Genomic DNA, 20,553 nt, shown 5'->3' with positions numbered 1-20,553 from the left:
CTATCTCACAGAATTGTGGAAAACAAATTGTAGATGGCATGTGAAAGTCTCTTGCAGAATGCCTGAACATGACAGCTGCTCGTGTGTGCTTGATGTGTGATGTGTGGGTGTGAGTCAGATAATACCAGAAGGCAGTCTAAAGCATGCTCTACATAAGCTAAGCATAACTGAGCCTTCACTTATCCAAAGGTCACTTATCTGATTAACTCAGTGGCTTAAAATCCAAACTCCAGATGGTATCAGGAGAGCTTCCTGAGTAGCAAAATAGTCTCATTCAAATATTTGTTCAAGGAAACACAAGGAAATCAAGGAAACTCAGGAATAATACCCTGGGTTAGACCTTAATATAATACCATTTCTGATAGAGTGGAAGCCTCAAAAATAAATAAATAAATAGAAATCTCACCACCTATTTGCTGAAATGTTTCATTTAATAATTAGGATTAAGAAGATATCAAATGCAAAATACATTAGCATGAACATGTTTCAATCACAAAAAAGATGTAAAATGCTTTCCTCTCATGATGGGATTATGAAATTAGGAATAGTAAATGAGCAGGCCCTAGAAAGTACATGAAAGAGACACAACTGAGAGTTGAGAGTAACAGAAAATGACTAATAACTGGAGTGGAAACAGAAGCTTTCACCTAAGTGACACCCAGTTAAACCCAAAAGATCAGTCAGGGACAGACTGGGGAAGGCAGAAGAAAAGAGGGTAAAAGAACATGCTGGATTAAGAGAAATGAAATGTAAAGGTAAATGCATGTAAGAAAAGGACTACATTTTGAGGTGACAGTGGCAGGAGTATGGAATGGTGAGGTAAAGATAGAAGAATGGAAGAAGAAGAAACTAGAGAGGTCACCAGGGGCAGATCACAAAGCACTTCTATTTTATTTTTAAAAGATTTATTTATTTATTTATTTATTTATTTCTCTCCCCTCCCCAGTTGTCTGTTCTGTGTGTCTATTTGCTGCGTCTTCTTCTTTGTCCGCTTCTGTTGTTGTCAGTGGAACGGGAATCTGTGTTTTTTTGTTGCGTCATCTTGTTGCATCAACTCTCCGTGTGGATGGCACCATTCTTAGGCAGGCTGCACTTCTTTCGCGCTGGGCGGCTCTCCTTACAGGGCGCACTCCTTGTGCGTGGGGCTCCCCTACACAGGGGACACAACTGCGTGGCACCGCACTCCTTGCACGCATCAGCACTGCGCATGGGCCAGCTGCACACGGGTCAAGGAGGCCCCGGGTTTGAACCGTGGACCTCCCATGTGGTAGATGGATGCCCTATCCACTGGGCCAAGTCCGCCATCACGAAGCACTTCTTAGGCACATCCAACTATGAGGATGCCTCAGGAACAGCACTTGTGTGATATCTGAATTAAGGTCAACTAGCTCCTTTATTCACGGAACACTTTTTATTTGGCAGGACAACATAAAAACTATGGTTATTCAGACTTGGGAATTTGGGAATTTTGAGAGACAGTCTCTCAAAAATGAGATGAGTCTGTTGCTTCAGCAAAACCAACTGACAGTTTTTGTTGCCAATAATAAAATTCGAGTTTTCAGGTAAAAATTAGAATTTTTAGAAAACTTGGATCTGCCATGTAAATGTGACTACTTCCTAAAATTTAAAGAATTTTCTAACAAGATGGGCAGTGATATTAACAAAAGTTTTTTCTGATATTGTTTAATGAAATCAACATTTGGAAAAGCTGCATAATTCAGTGAACCAAGATTTTCCAAATGACCAATACATGATGCCACAAAATCATGCAAAGGTAAAATAATCATTCAACATGTGAGGAAGACCAATAAATTTTATTACAACAGAGTAGGAAAAGTTCACTGATATGATTTCAGTTCCCGCATTGCAATTAACCCTTAAGAAACTACCACTTGTCAACTTTTAGTACAATATCAAAGAATATCCACAGTTTTCTAAAAATGCTATTAAAAGACTACTGCTTTTCCAACTACATATTTGCGTAAGGCCAGATTTTCTGCAACTTCAACCAAAACAACATTTCGCAATAGAATGACTGCAGAAGCAGATAAGAGAATCCAGCTGTCTTCTATTAAGTCAGACAGTAAAAAGAATTGCAAAAATGTAAAACAATGCCATTCTTCTCACTAAATTTGTGGTTTTAAAGTTTCATAACCATATGCTACTTATGTTAACCTGAAATGGGCTTATTACAGATATTTTTAAATATGTTAATAAAAAAACAAAAAAAAATTTGGTAAATTTCTCAGTTTTAATTTCTAATATGGCAAACAGTGATAGATAAAAACCCACATAAAAGAAAATTCCTGGTATCCCCAGTAATTTTAAAGAATATAAAAAGATCTGATACCAAAAGTTTGAGAACTGCCACCACAGGAGACAAAAGCACTTTATCATGAGACAGCACAAATACATCACTTTGGCAACAACATGTACAGATGATGAGGTGAAAGAGGAAAGCCAGACCAGTCAGGAGGCAGTGGCCAGAAAGAGCCAAGTAGTAAGTAGAAAACAATGAGGCCTGGATGAAGATAGTAGCAAGGGGGAATGGAGAGAAAGGATGAATCCAAAAGATACTGGGAAGACAGAATCGACAGAATTCAAGTAGCCAACTTAAGAATCAGAAAGAAAGGGTGACCAAGGCTGCCAACCCGCATGCCTGTCCACCCACCTGGCTCAAGGGCAGGAAGTGAGTCTATATTATCTCCACAGTCAGAAACCTAGTTCTTGGGACAGGGCAGGTACTCAATAAATAATTGTTGGAAGAATGAACAAAGAGCAGACAAATGAATCACTCAAAAGATGGGATATACAGGCAAAGGAAGAGGTCTGGGAGAAGAAAGGTGGGAGTGAGCTATGCTTCGACATGTTGAATTTGAAATGCCCAAAGGACATTCAAACAGAAAAGTATTTTAGTTTAGTTAAAGGGTTTGAACTCAGAAAAAAAGGAGAGCGCTCTAAGTATATATAGACAACAGGATTTATTCATGGTAGCTAAAACTCAAAGAGTAGAGATGAATGCCCTGGAAGACGGTGTAGGGTCAGAGAAGGGCAGAAAAAAAACAGCCCTATATGATGGTAATGTTTTAAGGATAATGAGCTTTCAAAGGAGGCTGAGAATCCTAGATGGGGGATGGGGGCCATGTGGGGTTGAGGTACTGGGTGGACACATAAGGGCCTAGAATTCAAAGTAGAAGAGTGTTTTTAAAGCATAAGGGCCTAAAATTCAAAGTAGAAGAGTGTTTTTAAAGCAGGAATGTGCTGAATGCCACCAAAAGGTCAAGAAACAAATGGGCTGAAAATTGTCCATAGGAATCCACAAAAGAGTGGCAGAAGCAGAACCAGATTGCAGTAGGTAACGAGAACAAGGTAAAGCCACCCAATATAAACTGCTCTTCCAAGAAACATGGCTATTAAAGGAAGAAGATGTAAGATAACAACAGTTAGACAGGGAGCATAGTATCAAGGATGCCCAACCTGAGCAGATGGTAAAGGGAAGGAGCAGAGGACAGGAAGACACAGAAGACACAGAATAAGCAAAATGAGACTTGGACTTTTAGACCAACAACCAAAACCCATTTGTAGGTGCTTGAACAAGGCGCTGTATGGTGTTGCCCCACCTTCCTCTCCGATCTCCTCCTTGCCTGCTCTCCAGCCATGGAGGCCTTCTTCTCAAATGTACCGTTCTTATTTATGCTGTAGGATCTGCTCACATGCTTCTATCCCAACCTGGAAAACGTCTTTCCCTTCCCAGATTAACTCCAATGCATACTTCAGATCCCACCTAAATGCTTCATCATCCCTGGACTCCATGACTAGATAAGGTCCCCTTGAATACTTCCTTTGTAGTACTTACAAGAATTGGGATTCATTTATTTATGCCTCTCTGCCCCAGTAGAGGGCAGGGACCCTGCCACCATGTTCCATGTTCCTGTCACACACACACAGTAGCTGGCACATAGCAGTCAAACAGTATACAGTTGTGGAGCTGCTGAAGCGAATCTTTGATGCACAAAGTCTCAGAGGAAACAGAACATGGGATGTACTAGATCTCTAGAATCCTCCTCAGCACCAAGAAGCAAAGAAGTGTGAATAAGACAGATGAACGGGGGTGGGGGGGTGGGGTATATGGGGACCTCATGTTTTTTGAGTGTAATATTGGAAGGATAGAAAAAGACCAAAAAAAAAAAAGTAAAAAAAAAAAAAAAAGACAGAAGAACAAGAGCTACCTGGGAAGTGGGCACCAGGCTCAAGGAGGTAGAATCCCTTTCTGAGTGTGACAGTTCACGTGCTTTTGGGAAGGGCACAGAGGAGCTTAAGGAAAGAGGCAAACTATGTGAGGAATGGAGAAAGAGCTGAAAATAAGGACAAAAGTCCACAAGCCTGTATGAGTTTCTTCATCGACTTTTAGCAGCACAAATACAGGAAAAAGTGAACATAGCTGTGTTGGTCTAGAGATAGAGGTTTGCTGGGCAGAAATGAGAGCACAACGAAGTAAGGAAAATAGCTGAAAGGACCTACTCTGAAGTCCCAGCTGCACAGGGAGGGAAGTGAAACTAGGAAGAAAGTGACAATATGAGAAAAAAGGGAAAAGGTCAAAGAACTGGAGTTTCTGGATGGGGTTGAAGACCAGGAACTGTGGAACAAAGGGAGGGGACCAGGTGTCATCAAAAGGCATGAAGTGCATTACTTTACTAATCTATAATTTTAAAAAATAAACACAATGTAATTTTTGAGATCTCATAAACTCTCACTAATTACTTTTATCCGTCTCTTAGAACAAAAGAAATCTCAAAAGTAGAAAAAGGTTCAGTTATCTTTCCTGGATAATACAGAAAGCAAAGGGCTGAAGAAAAGATATCCCTTTCCAGCTCCTACTTTTCCATAGCAAACACGTTTTTCCAGCAGTTCCAGGTGAATCATAAGTTAAGAAACCTCTAAGGATGAGCCAAGAGAGAATCCTACACACCTTCAGGCACTGAAAATTCCGAGAAAGTCTACAATTACAGAAGCAGTCAATCTGGTGAAACAATGTTGATAGTTCTTCTAACTCAAGGTAATTAACCAGATTGCAGATGAGTTGCCCAAACTTCATGGTATCTAGATGGATCACAACAGTAAAACCTATTTTGTTTTAAAAAGAACAAGAAAGACAACACAAAATTCTACTCTGGGCAGCATTTAGAGCCTTTCCATTTAAAAAACAAACTTCACTGGGAAGAAAGTTCATATATACCTTTGATTGCTTTGATGTGTTAGTATTGTTTTATTAAAAACTACCATTAAAAATAAGGTGGTACGTTTGAAAATAGAGGTCCCCATCAGCCCCTTTTCTATACAATCACTGTATATGGTAAGTGTAGTTGACATCTGTTTTGTCTGCTCAGCATTCCTTCTTCTGGTAAAAGATCCCACTTCTCCCTTCCCCGGTGATGGGCTCAGACACTCCTGACATCAAGCAACGATGCAACTCAGACCCTAACCACCTGGAGATAGGCCCGACTCCACAGACTCAGGGCGCTCCTACAAGACTGCTTTCAGACTCCAACGGGAAGCTCAGGAGATCCTGTGTGTCCCCCGTACTTCTGACCAACTATCTAAAACTGCAGAGGTTCCCACCACCCCCTCAGGGTCAGTAATTTGCCAGAATGACTCACACAAGGCAGGAAAGTGCTATACTGACAATTACAGTTTTATCATAGCAGAAAAAGGATACAAATCAGAAGAAGTCAAAACAAGAGACACCTAGGGCGTGGTCTGGGAGGGTGCTGTGGAGGTAGGATGCAGCACCCTCCCAGCACAGACACGTGTATTAGCAACCTTGGAAGCTCTCTGAGCTTGGTGTGGCCAGAGTTTCCATTGGGTTTCATTTCACAGGCATAATTGATAGAATCCCAGGGCCACAAGTGGGGGCAAGTGACAGCCCTAGGCTGCCCCACTGATGACCAATCCTCAGGGGCCGCGGTCCCAAAGGGTGTTCTTTTCCCTAGAAAACTCCAAAAAGTCTATATGAATCACCATTCATCCTCATACCATCCTCAAGTCCTTGAAGAGTAAATCAAATTGTTCTCATTGTAAGCCAAAGTACAAAGAGTAGGAGAAATGTCAATACCCACAGTTACTGAGACACTCTAAGGTCTCAAACACTCTCATCTAGTAATTCTTTTTATTTTTTAACTTTATTTTTAACATTTTCTATTATAGAAAAGTTACATCGAAAATAAAGGGGACTCTCATATACCACACCCTTCTCACATTTTCCCCAATTAATAATATCTTACATGAGTGTGGTACATTTGTTAACAATTGCTGAACACATATTGAAGCATTGCTACTAACCATGGTCCATAGGTTACATTATGGTTTACACTTTCCACTGTACAATTTATAGGTTTTGACAAAAAGTATGACTAGCCTGTATTCTTCATTGCAAAATCATGCAGAACAATTCCAATGCCCTCAAAACGCCCTATGTTCCACCTATTTTTCCCTTCCCTTCCCCTCAGAACCTCTCATTACCACTATCTTTATATCAACGTCTATTAACATTTCAACAAATAACTGCACCAGGCACCATTCTAGCTCCTAGGGATAAAACAGAGAAGAACAAAGACAAAAATCCCTACCCTCATGGAGCTTATACGCTAGTAACCCCTCAACCAAGTTCTTTTTCTCCTCAATTTTCCTACTCATTTAAAGAATATTTAAGGGAAGCAGACATAGCTCAAGTAATAGAGTGTCCGTCTACCATACGGAGGGTCCAGGGTTTGATCCCCAGGGCTTCCTGACCCATGTGGTAAGCTGGCCCATGCACAATGCTGCTGTGTGCAAAGTGCCGTGCCACGCAGGGGCGCCCCCACAAAAGGGTGCCCCACGCTCAAGGAGTACGCCCAGCAAGGAGAGCCGCACCATGTGAAAAAAGAGCAGCCTGCCCAGGAGCTGACACAGCAAGATGATGCAACAAAAAAGAGACAATGGACACAGACAGCAGACAACAGGGGGAAAGGGAGAGAGAAAAAAAAAAAGAGTATTTAAAAAATAATAATAAAGAATATTTAAGACAACTGTAACAAATATACTTGTGTCTAAATGTAAGAAGTACTTCTTGTAATAACTTTATCATTTACTAACTGTGTTTAATATTAATTGCTTATAGTAAGTGAAGGAGAAAGGACAAACAAAGAAGCAGAAACTAGTTCATTGAAACCTGCTCTATTCCAGAAATGGTTCTCCTTCTTCCCCCCGCACCCAATTTCTCAAATTTTCTCATTCCTAGCTATACCTTTATTTATACGTAAATAACCACAATACAATACTCCAATCTCTGCAAGAATAAAGCAGTTGAGTTGCAAATAATTTCAGAAAATGAAAGCTTCCTTTTTAAGGTCCTGGGGGCAGGGATTGAACCCCAGCCTCGTATGTGGGAAGTCAGTGCTCAATCACTAATCCAGCACTCCCCTGAGTTGGTTTTTTCATTTGTTTGCTTGTTGTTTTTTTGTTTTGTTTTGGTTTGGTTTTTAGGAGGCAATGGGACTCAAACCAGGACCTCCCAGGTAGGAAGCAGGCATTCAACCACTTGAGCTACATCCACTCCCCACTTACTTTTAAAACCTATTATGTTAAGTTTAGAAGAGAAATGAATTTATTTGTTTTGTTTTTTAGTTTATTGAAATATATCACTCATACATAAACATACATAATAAATGTATAATAGTTGCGAAATGAATTTATTTTTATAAAGCATCAATCTATAATAAACAGATTCATATTATAGAAGCAGCACAGGAATGGTGTGTATACAGGTTTATATGATGGCTTATAATACAAGACATTGCCCATGTCCTTCTCCAACATTTCATTAGAATAAAACCACTCAGGAAGTTTACCTTAGAGAAGCAATTAGGGGAAGCGGACTTGACTCAACAGATAGAGCATCCGCCTACCACATGGGAGGTCCATGGTCCAAACCCAGGACCTCCTTGACCCGTGCGGAGTTGGCTCATGCACAGTGCTGATGTGCACAAGGCATGCCCTGCCACGCAGGGGATCCCCCATGTAGGGGAGCCCCATGCACAAGAAGCACGCCCCATAAGGCGAGCCGCCCAGCGCTCAAGAAAGTTCAGCCTGCCCAGGAGTAGTGATGCACACGGAGAGCTGATGCAGCAAGATGATGCAACAAAAAGAGATACAGATTCCCAGTGCTGCTTATAAGAATAGAAGTGGACACAGAAGAACACACAACGAATGGACACACAGAACAGACAACTGGAGTGGGGGGGGAGGAGAGAGAAATAAATAAAATAAATAAATAAATCTTAAAAAAAAAAAGAGAGAAGCAATTAGCCCTGCAACACACACACACACACAATGAATGTAGCCAAGGGTATCTTGTTTCAATGCTTTCATCAGAAGAGTCTGTGTTCTCCTTAACTCAGTTTTGAGTAAAGCTTCGCACAAACACCAGTTGACTTTGTCCATTTCCACAAACTGTATCCACATCTTACAAACGCATGCCTCCAGTCACCAGAACGACTTGCAGACAAAACGACCTTCTGACATACCACTATTACCACCGCTTCACTCGCCAAAGCAAGAGCGGATCAAAAACACACTGTCCTGTGTATTAAGGAGAGGACATTTAATTTTAACCATCAAGGATAAAGCTCTGACCGCCTGCTATAATCTTGTTATTTTCACATTCAAATTCGACTGAATCCAAAACTCTGTCACATCCCTCATTTCAACTCCTGGCTCTAGCACTTAATGAAGATGGAAATGCACTCAGCACCACTCCCACCTGGCCTCGGTTGTGCCCTGAACTGCACAATGGCTTTCAGTGACCAGATTATGACTGAGCTGTGGCAGTCCTCCTTGCTGGGCAGCACAAATTTGTACGGTAGAACTGAAGCCAAAAATTTTTCACCAACATTCCCACTGTGAAATAAGGTAATAAGGTAAACTAGCATTAATTCTACTAGAAAGAGATTAAAAGGCAGGCATTAATTTACCTGAAATTCTCTTCGTTAGAGGACTACAAACTTTAGCAATAAACTTTAATGATTTCCATCATCATTTATTAACAGGTAAGGCCTTAGCATTCCTGAAGTGAACTGCCAGGTACAGCTTAAAATTGCCAAACTGGCCAATATGGAAATGCTTGAACTGACTGCCCACTGTCTCCCTAATCACACTTCAGCTGAGTCTTAAGTTTCCAAAACAAGCCCACACCATAAGTGAACTGCCTTTTCAAATTTCACTAGCCTTCTCTATCACTTTAATCCTGTTTTTCATGCACAGGCACTTTAGGGACTAGAAAGTAAAGGATAAAGACTGCTTTGAGAGATGAATGCTACACAGTTGATGAGGCTTATTTATGAGCTAACCTATGCAACTTACTCTTCAAGGAGAGGAATTCAAATTTGTGCCCCAGCTATTTTATGTATTTTTTTTCTTTTTTCTTCTTTTTTTAAAAGATTGATTGATTGATTTCTCTCCCCTTCCCCTCCACCCCACACCCCAGCCCCGGCTGTCTGTTCTCTTGTGTCTATTTGCTGCCTCTTCTTTGTCCACTTCTGTTGTTAGCGGCACAAGAATCTTTCTTTTTTTTGCGTCATCTTCTTGTGTCAGCTCTCCGTGTGTGTGGCACCATTCTTAGGCAGGCTGCACTTCTTCCACACTGGGCGGCTCTCCTTACGGGGCGCACTCCTTGTGCCTGGGGCTTCCCTACACAGAGGATACCCCTGCGTGGCACGGCACTCCTTGCGCACATCAGCACTGCGCACTGGCCAGCTCCACATGGGTCAAGAAGGCCCGAGGTTTGAACCGCGGACCTCCCATGTGGTAGATGGACTTCCTAACCACTGGGCCAAGTCCGCTTCCCTAATTTACACATTAATACACATCAGGGAATCTCCAGGTTACTCTAAAACAGAAATTATAAATGCAAAAAAGTACCTGAACACCTATAAAACATGTCCAAGAAATTGGCAGTACAGTCCTTGACCTAGGAGTTTTAGGTCCTATAGTCAGATCTGCTCAGCCACCTGCTGGCTCAGTAAGTTACTTAATTTCTGGTGCCTCAGTTTCCAAGGAACAGTCATCTGTGAAACGTGCCTGCTTCCTAGAGTTTTGGGGAAGGTTAAATGTGTTAATGCACATAAAATGCTGCAAACCAACAGTACACAGAAAAGACTTAATATTAGCTATCACTATTACAGGCACATGAAGGTCTTGACTTTCCATATCATACCACTAAACAGGTTATATTAAAATCCTATTCTTCTTCCTAAAAATGAAAATAATTCACTAAGTCTGTCACTGGTTAAGTCACTACAAAAAGAAAGGGTGGGGGTGCAGGGATTGGCACTCTCATACATTATGACAGATATGTAAATTGCTACAACTTTTCTGAATGAAAACTGAAAATATGTATCTAAACCTTAAAACCTAGCATAACCTCTGATCCTGCAATTCCACATTTAAAAATTTATATTAAGGAGAAAAAAACCACAGAGGTATATACAGAGATGGAGCTAGAAGAATATTCACTTAGGGGTTATTGATAATAGTGAAAAAAATGAAACTAATAGTCTAATAAATTAGTTATTATTCACTTATTAGAAGTATAACTAACAATACAGACATGGAAAGACCTTCATGATAAACAAAATAATCAAGTTATAAAACCATGTATATAGCAGGATCTCATTTTTGTTACCAGAAAATATGTATGATTTTCAGCATGCACACCAGAAAAGGTTTGGAGGGTTAAGTACCCAGATGGTGGGCTTACAGGTATTTTACAGTTTTCTACTTTTTACTTTTCTGTATTCTAATTTTCTATCATAAGTGTGAAATGTTTTTAAAAACTAGTGCTCGTAGGTGAATATCAGGTTGATTCTAAAATAATACAATTAAGTGGATTTGGCACAATGGATAGGGCATCCACCTACCACGTGGGAGGTCCAAGATTCAAACCCAGGACCTCCTGACCCTTGTGATGAGCTGACCCACGCTCAGTGCTAATGTGCTCAAGGAGTGCCGTGCCACGCAGGGGTGTCCCCCATGTAGGGGAGCCCCACGCGCAAGAAGTGCGCCCCGTAAGGAGAGCTGCCCAGAGCAAAAAAATATGCAGCCTGCCCAGGAGTGGCACCACACACACGGAGAGCTGACACAGCAAGATGATGCAACAAAACATGACACATCCTGCCATAACCCACTGAATGCACTGGGGGAGAGTGCAAATTACAGGGTAAACTATTATCTGTGTAGTGTAGCAATGCCCCAAAATGTGTTCACTGAGTGTGATGAGGGTGCTGCAATGATGAGGGAGGTTGTTGGTATGGGAGGAGTGGGGTGGGGGTGGGAGGTATACAGGAACCTCTTATATACACATATTTTAAAAACATGTTCTTTTTTTTTTAATGATTATTTTATTTATTTCTCTCCCCTTCTTCCCCCAACCCCCCTGTTGTCTGCTCTCTGTGTTCATTTGCTGCATGTTCTTTGTCCACTTCTGTTGTTGTCAGTGGCATGGGAATCTGTGTCTCATTTTTTGTTGCATCATCTTGCTGTGTCAGCTTTCCGAGCACGCGGCGCCATTCTTGGGCAGCTGCACTTTCTTTCATGCTGGGCGGCTCTCCTTACGAGGCACACTCCTTGTACGAGGCACACTCCTTGTACGTGGGGCTCCTCTATGCGGGGGGCACCCCTGCGTGGCACAGCACTCCTTGCGCGCATCAGCACTGCCTGTCGGCCAACTGCACAGGGATCAAGGAGGCCCGGGGTTTGAACCACGGACCTCCCGTGTGGCAGACGGATGCCCTGTCCACGGGGCCAAGTCCACTTCCCTCTTGTATTTTTTAGTGTGTAACAGTTTTTTTGTGATGTATTTATCTTCTTCAAAAAAAATACAATTTACAAAAACAATGTGGTGGGGAGTGGGGAGTGGGTTATATGGGAACCTCTTTTCTTTTTTATGTTTTTTAATGTAACATTCCTTGTGTTCTAGTAATTTAAAAATTAAAAGAAAAAAAGTAAATCAGGATTATACCTTTAAAAAAAAAAAGTGACACAGATTCCCGGTGCCACTGAGAAGAATACAAGCAGACACAGAGGAACACACAGCGAATGGACACAAAGAGCAGACAACTGCGGGGGGGGGGGGGGGGGGGGCGGTGCAGGGAAGGGGAGAGATAAAATAATACAATTAAGTTGATCACAAGGTTTAATATTTTTTAAAAACCCTTATCTTTACATAACATTTAACGATTTATTACTTTAAAATTCTACCAAAATTTTTTAATTATCCATAGTTTGTACCAAGAAATTAGCAAAAGACTTTTTTCAAGCAATGGATTACTACTTACTACCATAAAGGAAAGGAGTATAAAAATTAAATGAACTGATTAACTTTGGAGGTTTATTTTTATATACCCCAATTCTTTATTATCACAACCACCACCATTAAGTGACTGTGTCCAAGAACTTATGCAAGCACTTAGAAGTATCTGAACTTTACTTTAAATCTACACTACTGTCCTGAATAGCTACCACCATTCCCATTTCCAGCTGAGAAAACTAAGGCATTAAGGGGTCTGATGACTTAATCAAAGTGACAGACTATCTCCACAGCTTGTGCTCTTACCACTCCACTATTCAGCACCCTCTAATGACTAATAATTAAGAATCTGCTATTTACAGGGCTCTGCATTGGTCTCTGAAAAAAGGAGTGAAGGTCATATTTTATTAGCTTGAAAAGTGAAACTGAAAAACACGTCAATTTTCTGTATTTTCCAGATAACAATTTTTATAGCACTATGTTGGGCTATAGCATAATACAGTGATTTACCAGTATCCTGTGACTTAAATTTCACATTTTGAGTCTAAGCAAACGTTTTGCTAGAGGCCTTCCTTCCAGCTCATTGCCTTAACACGCTTATGCCCCGGGGAAGTTCTCTCCTTTCAGAGCCAACCAAATGCACAGAAATGACTGGGGTATATTGCTTGCACCTTCTAACTCATAATATCAGAGACTACTAAGTGGTAATATTAATTTCTCAAGTAAAAATCGAAAACATTGGCTTTACTCTCTATGTAGCTCACTCCTCTACTCAAAAAGTATTTAACTGAGTTCCTCCAGACTTTCTTCTAGGCACTGAGGATAAAGACTGTCCCTGCCCTTCGGAAACCTGTATTGCAAAACAATACACAGATGACCATCATGGTTAAAAGGTTTTTATTAGTAAGATATGGGCTATAGTTAGTAGTAATATTTTTGACAAGGCTCTTTCATAGTTTGTAACAAATGTTTCACAACAATGCAAGGTGTTGGTGGTGGGATGATGATATTGGAGCCCTATATGATGATACACGTTTGTTTTGTAAGTTCACGACTTTACCATATACTTATTGTTATGTATGTTCGTGTATAATGACACACTTCAATTTAAAAAGAATGTTTTAAAGGTTTTTATTAGCAGCCTAAGGTACAAAACTTATTCTGCACTAGCTACCCACTTCAGGAAGTGGTCCTAAAGAACTGAATACAATTTAGGAGGTGCTCAGTGAGGAGGGAACACAATGTCAATAGCTCTCCAACTTTTACTGTGTAGGAAAAATTCCCAGAGAACTTGTTGAAAATACCAATTCCAGGGCCCCGCTCCCAGGCAGTCTGATTCCAAGGTCAGGTACAGAAACATGAACTTTTTTTTTAAACATGTACCTGAATTAATGCTGATGTAAGTCATCTTAAGTCCAGACTTTGAGAAATCCACCTAGTAAGTGATGGAGCCACTGAGAAGGGAATGATCATTCAGAAGAAAAAAGGCTTAAGAAAACTCTACAGCTCAACTCTGGAATTTGAGCTGAGTTCAGTAATATAAAAACAATTCTCATGAAATTAATTCTCTGTAATTCACAAATATAGCAAATTAAGAAGACAGATTTGAGTAGAGGAATTTACCAGCACCTACTCCTTAATCTCATACAGGAGACTTGAGTTTGTCTCAAGCTAGGCATGGGAAAACAATGAATTTAGCAGAATTCTACCAATATTAGAGATAAGCATTAAGAAAAAGGAAGACACCAAGAAAGCTCTAAAGTAGTAGAATGTGAGCTGAGCTCAGTAAAATAAACTCAATCCTCATGAAATTAATTCTCTATAATTTCCAAATACAGCAAATTAGGAAGGCAGGCATTTGGGGAAATGATGAACTTAGCAGATTTCTACTAATTTTAGAGATAAGCATTAAGAAAAAGGAAATTGCAAGTGAACCACAAAAAAAAATATTGTGTGATAAACATTTCATGAAACTAACATACTACCACTCATTTTATGCCCTATTTCACAATCCACAGGGTTCCAAAGTACACTAAAAATTTGTTCATTGCCTCTCTTACTCAGGCAGAATAATAATAGACTCTTGTGAAGGTACCAGTTCCTCAGCAGTTTCTATTAGAAATGCCCCCTCCTGAAGCTATTCAGGGAGTTTGAAATAATACCATCAGCAAATGAGTATCCTTCATTTATTAACTTAGATTACTTCAAAGATGTTAATAGTTATAAGCACCCATCAAAACAACCTTATATTTCAAGCAAATTAGTAAAAAAAAAAAAATTTAAACATAGTATTTTGTTCTCAGAAACAGAATAAACTTTGAGAAGCCTTTAAGCTTCTGCAAGCTCAACCTTAAAGTCATCTAAAAAGAAAAATAACCAAACACATTTACCACATTTTAGGGGTTAAGAGTAACACCAAACGAAACAGCTGACTTGCGGGGTCCTGGCCCCAGTTTTTGCAGTCAGACCCTGTCTGCTACAAAACCCATAATGAGATCTCTAAGGCTGCTTCTTCTTGGGTTCAGTGGAGTTAGTAAAACTGCCTCCCTGCAGACAAAATTGAGATTTTCCAGATGTCACGTTTGTTACCGTACGTGTTTTTAGAATGTGTACTTTCTATTGTACTTGCTTTTAAATTTGTACTTTTTGACCACAAAAATAGTAAGAGTAGGATGCCCACAGATAAGCACAAAGAAACGCAGCTGGCCAGAAAGTCTGCATATATTTAAATTTTCAGGGGGATGCTGTCTTCAGAATAGCACTGTTGGCAAAGTTCTACAGGGAACTTTCCCATTGAAGAGGCTACCCAAATTCCCCATCGCCTCGAACTCAATACTGAGGCCGCTAATTTCTTTTCTTCAACAGCAAAGCCTTCTTGCGAGTCTGAATCACAACAAAAGATGCCCGGAGGATATGCAATCTACGAAGTGAGGGAAGGTGCTACCCGTTCCTCATCGGTTTCCTTTTCCTGGGGATTTTGATTACATTTCTCGTTCAGGCACGAAGAGACCGCAATTTGTGCCGCGGGTTCACACCGTGAAACCCTGTCTGGGCGTAAAGAAGGGCAGGGGGACGGAGCGGGCGCGCTCGCCTGGAAAAAGGGAGCCGCTTTCGGTTAAATGCCCTCAGTCAGCCCCAGCTGGACGGCTCGGGGCCAAACGGCATTGACTGCCCTTCACTGACAGGGATTCTGCAGGCGCGCGAGGCCGGAGCAGCGGGGATGAGCCGGGGGCGCGAGGCCGGAGAAGCCGATGCCGCCGCCCGCGTCCCCGGGCGGCTGGCGGGGAGGGAGGCTCGGCGGGCCCGCCCCACTCGCGCGGCCGAGGGCAGCGGGGTCAGCCCTGGAAGACCGACCGCCCCGGCGGCCCTCGGCGCTGCAGGGAGGGAGCGGTGGGCCCGCCAGGCGTGGGGCGCCCCGCGGCGTGAAGCCCGTCCCGCGGCCGCCACCCCCGCGGCCCCCAACCGCCCCCGGGAGGATGGGGAAGGACGAGGGAGGGCGGCCAGCGCCGCAGCTCCCCAGCGCGCGACGGAGGCCGAAGGGTGGCCGGGGGAGACGCGCGCCGACCGCGGGACGGGCGCCCCGGGCGGCCATCGCGCCGACCCCCGCGCCGACCCCCGCGTCCCGCCGCGGTCCAGGCCGCCGCCGTCCAGCCGGCTCCTCACCTCATCTCCAGGCGGGTGCGTGCGGCCACCGCGGCGACAAATCAGTGCAGGTCACACGCAGCGCGGGGGAACGCAGAAGCCGCAGCCCCGCACACCATCCCCGCCCGCCCGCCTCTCCGTCCGTCCCGGAGCCCGCTCGGGATTCTCCCTTGCGAGCCGCCGTACTACGGAGCAACCAAGCTGCGCTCCCTCCTCCCCTCGCTCCTCCGCTCCTCTCTACCTCCTTCACTCTCTCGCTCCCTCCCTCGCTCCCGCCTCATATCCCGCGGCCTCCTCCCCCGCCTCCTTCTATCCTTCAGTCTCCGCCCACAAGCGGGCGGGGACTGACAGACCACCAATCGGAAGAAGGGCCCCTCACCTTCTCCCCGCCCCCTACTGCCAGCTCCGCCCACCGCGGGGACTAAAGGAGGGGGAGCCGAAGAAATGAAAAGGGACGGAGCGACCAAGTAAGCCAATCAGCATGCTCAAGGGGGCGGGCGTAGGCCTCTCCGCCGCCGCGCCCCCTTCACGAAGGCGTAACTGGCTTCTGATCTGGGATTTTGCTGTCTGAATTGATGGAGATTTTGCTCCACGATTTCTGTGCTCTCTGTTCGTTGCCCTTCAAGACGCTAGATAGGGTGGATTCAACTAGCTTAGTTACAGAAGGCTTAAAGCGGAGAAAATTGTGGAGACGAAAGGGAGGCGGGGCACAATTTGAGAAGAGCTGTCGGGAATACGGTTGGAATGAGGAAGGGTGTGGTCTTCCGACTGGAATTTGCATAAAATGGAACCCGTCGAGGCGACCTCAGCGTGTGGCGTTTATTGGCAGCCTTGGCTTCACTCCCGAGCAGAGCACGCCGGGAGTTGTAGTTCCAAGTTCGGTGGCCACGGCGTCCTCGACAGCCTCCGGGAACCCGGCCCAGCCGTGCAGGAGTGACGGGCGGAGTGGCCAATGGGAGCAGCGCCTTGGCCCGATGGGGCGGACTCTCTGCGGAAGGGCTGGAAGGTGGCGGAGGCAAAGGCGCAGGCGGTTGGGACGGCCGGGAGGCAGGTGAGTCCCGGGAAGTGCGTTGTGTTGGCTTGGGAATGGGGGTTTGGTGAAAGGTCGAGAGACGCAGCGCGGAACCGTCAGCCCTGGGGAGGACGGTGGTTTGCGTGGCACCCCAGCCTCAGACCCGCTCGCCTCCAGGCCTAGCGGGAAGCTGAGGCCGCAGAGAGGTGGAAGATTTCCTGGCCCTTTGCAGGTTACTGATTGTGGGCGTTATCTCGTTTTGTGTCTCCCTGCCTGCTTCTGGACGCCAAGGCCTGGAAGTTGCACTTTTCTCCGTTAGATGTTTCTCCTCTGCTTCTCGTTTTTCCTTTTTATTTTTTTTCTTTACAACCTTAGGCCTAAGAATCGCCTCAGGAGCTTATTAAAGTGCAGATACCAGTTCTGTAGGTCCAAACCAGGACCCGAAAATCTGCCTTAATAACAAACTCCCAGGGGACGCTGGTCCACATCAGGTTCTACATCAGTTTTGTTTAATACAAGTATAATGCGTGCCACTTAGGTGATTTTTAATTTTCTAGTGGCCACATTTTTTAAAAAATGTGTAAAGAAACATGTTAACTCAATTTTAATAATACATTTCATTTAACCCAGTCTGTCTGAAATATCATTTTAACACATAGGCAATATTAAAAATTACCGATATAGTTCACATTATTTTATGTTCACACTAAGTCTTCAAAATCCGATGTGTATTTTACAGTAGGTCTCAGTTCCAGCTGGACACATTTCAGGTGTTCAGTAGCCACAGGTAGCTACTGACTGCTGTTATTGGATAGCACAGATGCAGATGATATAATAGCCCATTGTTGAAAGGTCAGGTTGCAGTGACCAAACCCTTTGCTGATGAGATGGGCTTCAAAACTATCTGAGAGATTCTCTGCCCAATTTACAGAAATAATAGTGAAAGTAGTTAACATTTATTGCATGCTTATTTTAAGCCAAGTGTTCTGAGTGCTTTACATGTGTTGTTTAATCCTCACAGCAACCCACTGAGGTAACAGCTATGATTATCCCTTTTTTTCTCTCTTTATTTTTTTTAAATGTTACATTCAAAAAATATGAGGTCCCCAAATACCCCACACACCTCTCACCCCACTCCTCCCACATCAACAACCTCTTTCATCATCATGGCACATTCATTGCATTTGATGAATACATTTTGGAGCTCTGCTGCACCACATGGATAATGGTTTACATTGTAGTTTACACTCTCCCCCAGTTCACACAGTGGACCATGGCAGGACCTACAATGTCCAGCATCTGTCCCTGGAGTACCACCCAGGACAACTCCAAGTCCTGAAAATGCCCCCACATCATATCTCTTCTTCCCTTTCCCTACCCTTAGCAGCTACTGTGGCCACTTTCTCCACATCAGTGCTACAATTTCTTCCATTACTAATCACCATAGTTCCATAGTAGAATATCAGTAAGTCCACTCTAATCCATACTCTATTCCTCCATCCTTTGGACTCCGGGATGGTTATGACCACTCCACCTCTATGTCAAGAGGGGGCTTAGATTCCACATGGATGATGGATGCAATTCTCCTGCTTGCAGTTGTAGGCACTCTTGGCTCCCTGGTGTGGTGGTTGACCTTCTTCACCTCCCTGTTAGCTGGCCAGGGTAAGTCCATAAACCAGAGGATAGGACTTACAAATCTGCTGAGGCTCAGGACTTGGCCCTCACATGGACAGTCCAGAGATTCAGGTATCCTGAATATATACCAACCACAGGTCCGATAAAAGTAACAGAAGAGGCATGTGTAGAAAGGTTACATCTGAGTCTAACTCCATCACACTCAGGAACACAAACTCCAAAGTAGGGCCAACTGACATGGCACTGAACTCCAGAGCCATCTGCCATGACCACAGAACCTGTGGGTTTCTGTAGCCCACAGGAGAACCAGTACCTGGGCTTGTATCTACTTTGGCTGTCTCTGGGGCCCTTCTGAGATGTGCGTAAGCACGACCCTTCTGATGACCTCCTGACTCTTTTTTGGAGACTCATAGCCATTTAAACTCATTTGTCCTTTCCATTTCCCCCTTTTATTCAAGGTCAAAAAGCAGTTTTTAACGTCTGATATTACATGTAGGCTGAGATACTCTGCTGGTCTGAGTTGACCCTTTTATTCAAGGTCTTTTTCTAGTTACATCATGAGCTGGTGCTTGGTAGTAATCCCTCAGCGCCAGGGAGGCTCATCACTGGGAGTCATGTCCCATGCTGGGGGAAAGGTAATGCGTTTACAGGCTAAGTTTGGCTTAGAGAGTTGATTATACCTTTTTGTAGATATAGAAACTAAGGCCCACCAAGATTAAAAGGAATCCAGGGTCAATCAACTAGTTAGTAATAGAGCCAGAATTCAAACTCCAGTCACTTAATGACTTCTACATCCTTTATGCCAACCATGCAGTGTATGATTATTACCTTTTACCACTAATTTCTCTTCATTGAGTTCATTCATTTCACTTTATTGTTCCAATTTATGGGAGGGATTGGACTGTTCAGATTAGAAGAGTGGAGGATTCCCCATACGAAATCAAACTGTCTGGTGCAATGAAATACTTTGGTAGTTTCACAGCTCTCTATGCTGTGCATTTGAAATCAAACTTCTGGATTGACAAGTAATTTGAGAATCTCAAGTTGTTCCTTAGGCCTCTGGTCCAGAAATGAGTCTTAGTTAATTTGTGTACCTCCTTGAAGAAGGAGGGTAGGTGGGTGAGTTCAGCAATTCTAAAAATGCTCATTATAGAATCACAGCAATTTTGTTTTTGAACTTTTTTTTTTGAATTGGTGAAAAAAATTGGGGATGTGGATATGGCTCAAGCATTTGGCTGCCCCCCCCACCACATGGGAGGTCCCAGGTTGGGTTCCCGGTGCCTCCTAAAGAAGATGAGCAGGCAACTAGTGCAAACAATGGGAGGTGGGGCAAAGATAACCAAAATAAATCTTTTTTAAAAAGTGAACGCTTTCTTAGGAGCAGATGTGGCTCAGTGATTGAGCTCTAGCTTCCCACATGCAAGGTCCTGGGTTCAATCCCCAGCCTGGTACCTCAAAAAAAAAAAAAAAAAAAGAATGATTTCTAGCCCTTAACCTGTGAACTTCAAGTAGACTGTTTCAGAGACAACATAAGAAAAATTACTTTCATTTTTTCTAGAATCAATGAACAGTACTGCTGTCAGTGAAGGAGAGTTTGTAAGTAGAAAAGCAAGAATACACCCATGTATCCACATATGATAAAATACGGTATTTTTCAAAATAATTTTTTCCATTTTTATACATTATAATAAATATACATCTTATGGGATTATTTTCTCTTGATTTTGCAGTTATTGGTAAATATTCCATCTAACTTACAATTCATATTTTACATATGAAGCAAGAATGTTTCTTCAGTGCCCTGCAGTGAACTGGAAAATTAAATAAGCATATACAGTCTACTATAATGTTAGTAGATGGAGGGAGAGAAGGGGAGGATCCCTCAATTGCTTATCACCCTCATCTGGTGACCACCACCTTCTAC

At 43.0% G+C, this 20,553-nt stretch overlaps 2 protein-coding genes across 11 annotated transcripts in view; one reads left to right on the top strand and one right to left on the bottom strand.

The window, feature by feature from the left end:
- Positions 1 to 16,261, bottom strand: part of ITSN1 (intersectin 1) — a 243,466-nt gene extending 227,205 nt beyond the window's left edge. For 2 of the 3 annotated variants that reach the window (XM_058296182.2, XM_058296184.2), the window contains exon 1: positions 16,004 to 16,261. The gene's annotated coding sequence lies outside the window, so the exon portion shown is untranslated. The remainder of the gene's footprint in view (positions 1 to 16,003) is intronic. The other variant, XM_058296183.2, reaches the window with a different exon arrangement.
- A 132-nt stretch (positions 16,262 to 16,393) lies between these two features.
- Positions 16,394 to 20,553, top strand: part of CRYZL1 (crystallin zeta like 1) — a 51,668-nt gene continuing 47,508 nt past the window's right edge. For 3 of the 8 annotated variants that reach the window (XR_011648706.1, XR_011648707.1, XM_058296190.2), the window contains exon 1: positions 16,394 to 17,033. Coding sequence is in view for 4 of the 8 variants with exons in the window: in XM_058296190.2 (XP_058152173.1) it covers positions 16,935 to 17,033 (99 nt within the window). In the remaining 4 variants the exon portion in view is untranslated. Of the gene's footprint in view, positions 17,034 to 20,187; positions 20,226 to 20,553 lie in introns of all 8 variants that reach the window. The other 5 variants (XR_011648708.1, XM_058296191.2, XM_058296192.2 and 2 more) reach the window with 3 other exon arrangements.

This window comes from Dasypus novemcinctus, chromosome 4, assembly GCF_030445035.2.
Source record: "Dasypus novemcinctus isolate mDasNov1 chromosome 4, mDasNov1.1.hap2, whole genome shotgun sequence".
NCBI classification, from domain to species: Eukaryota; Metazoa; Chordata; class Mammalia; order Cingulata; family Dasypodidae; genus Dasypus; species Dasypus novemcinctus.
This window is presented reverse-complemented; position numbering and strand designations above follow the sequence as displayed.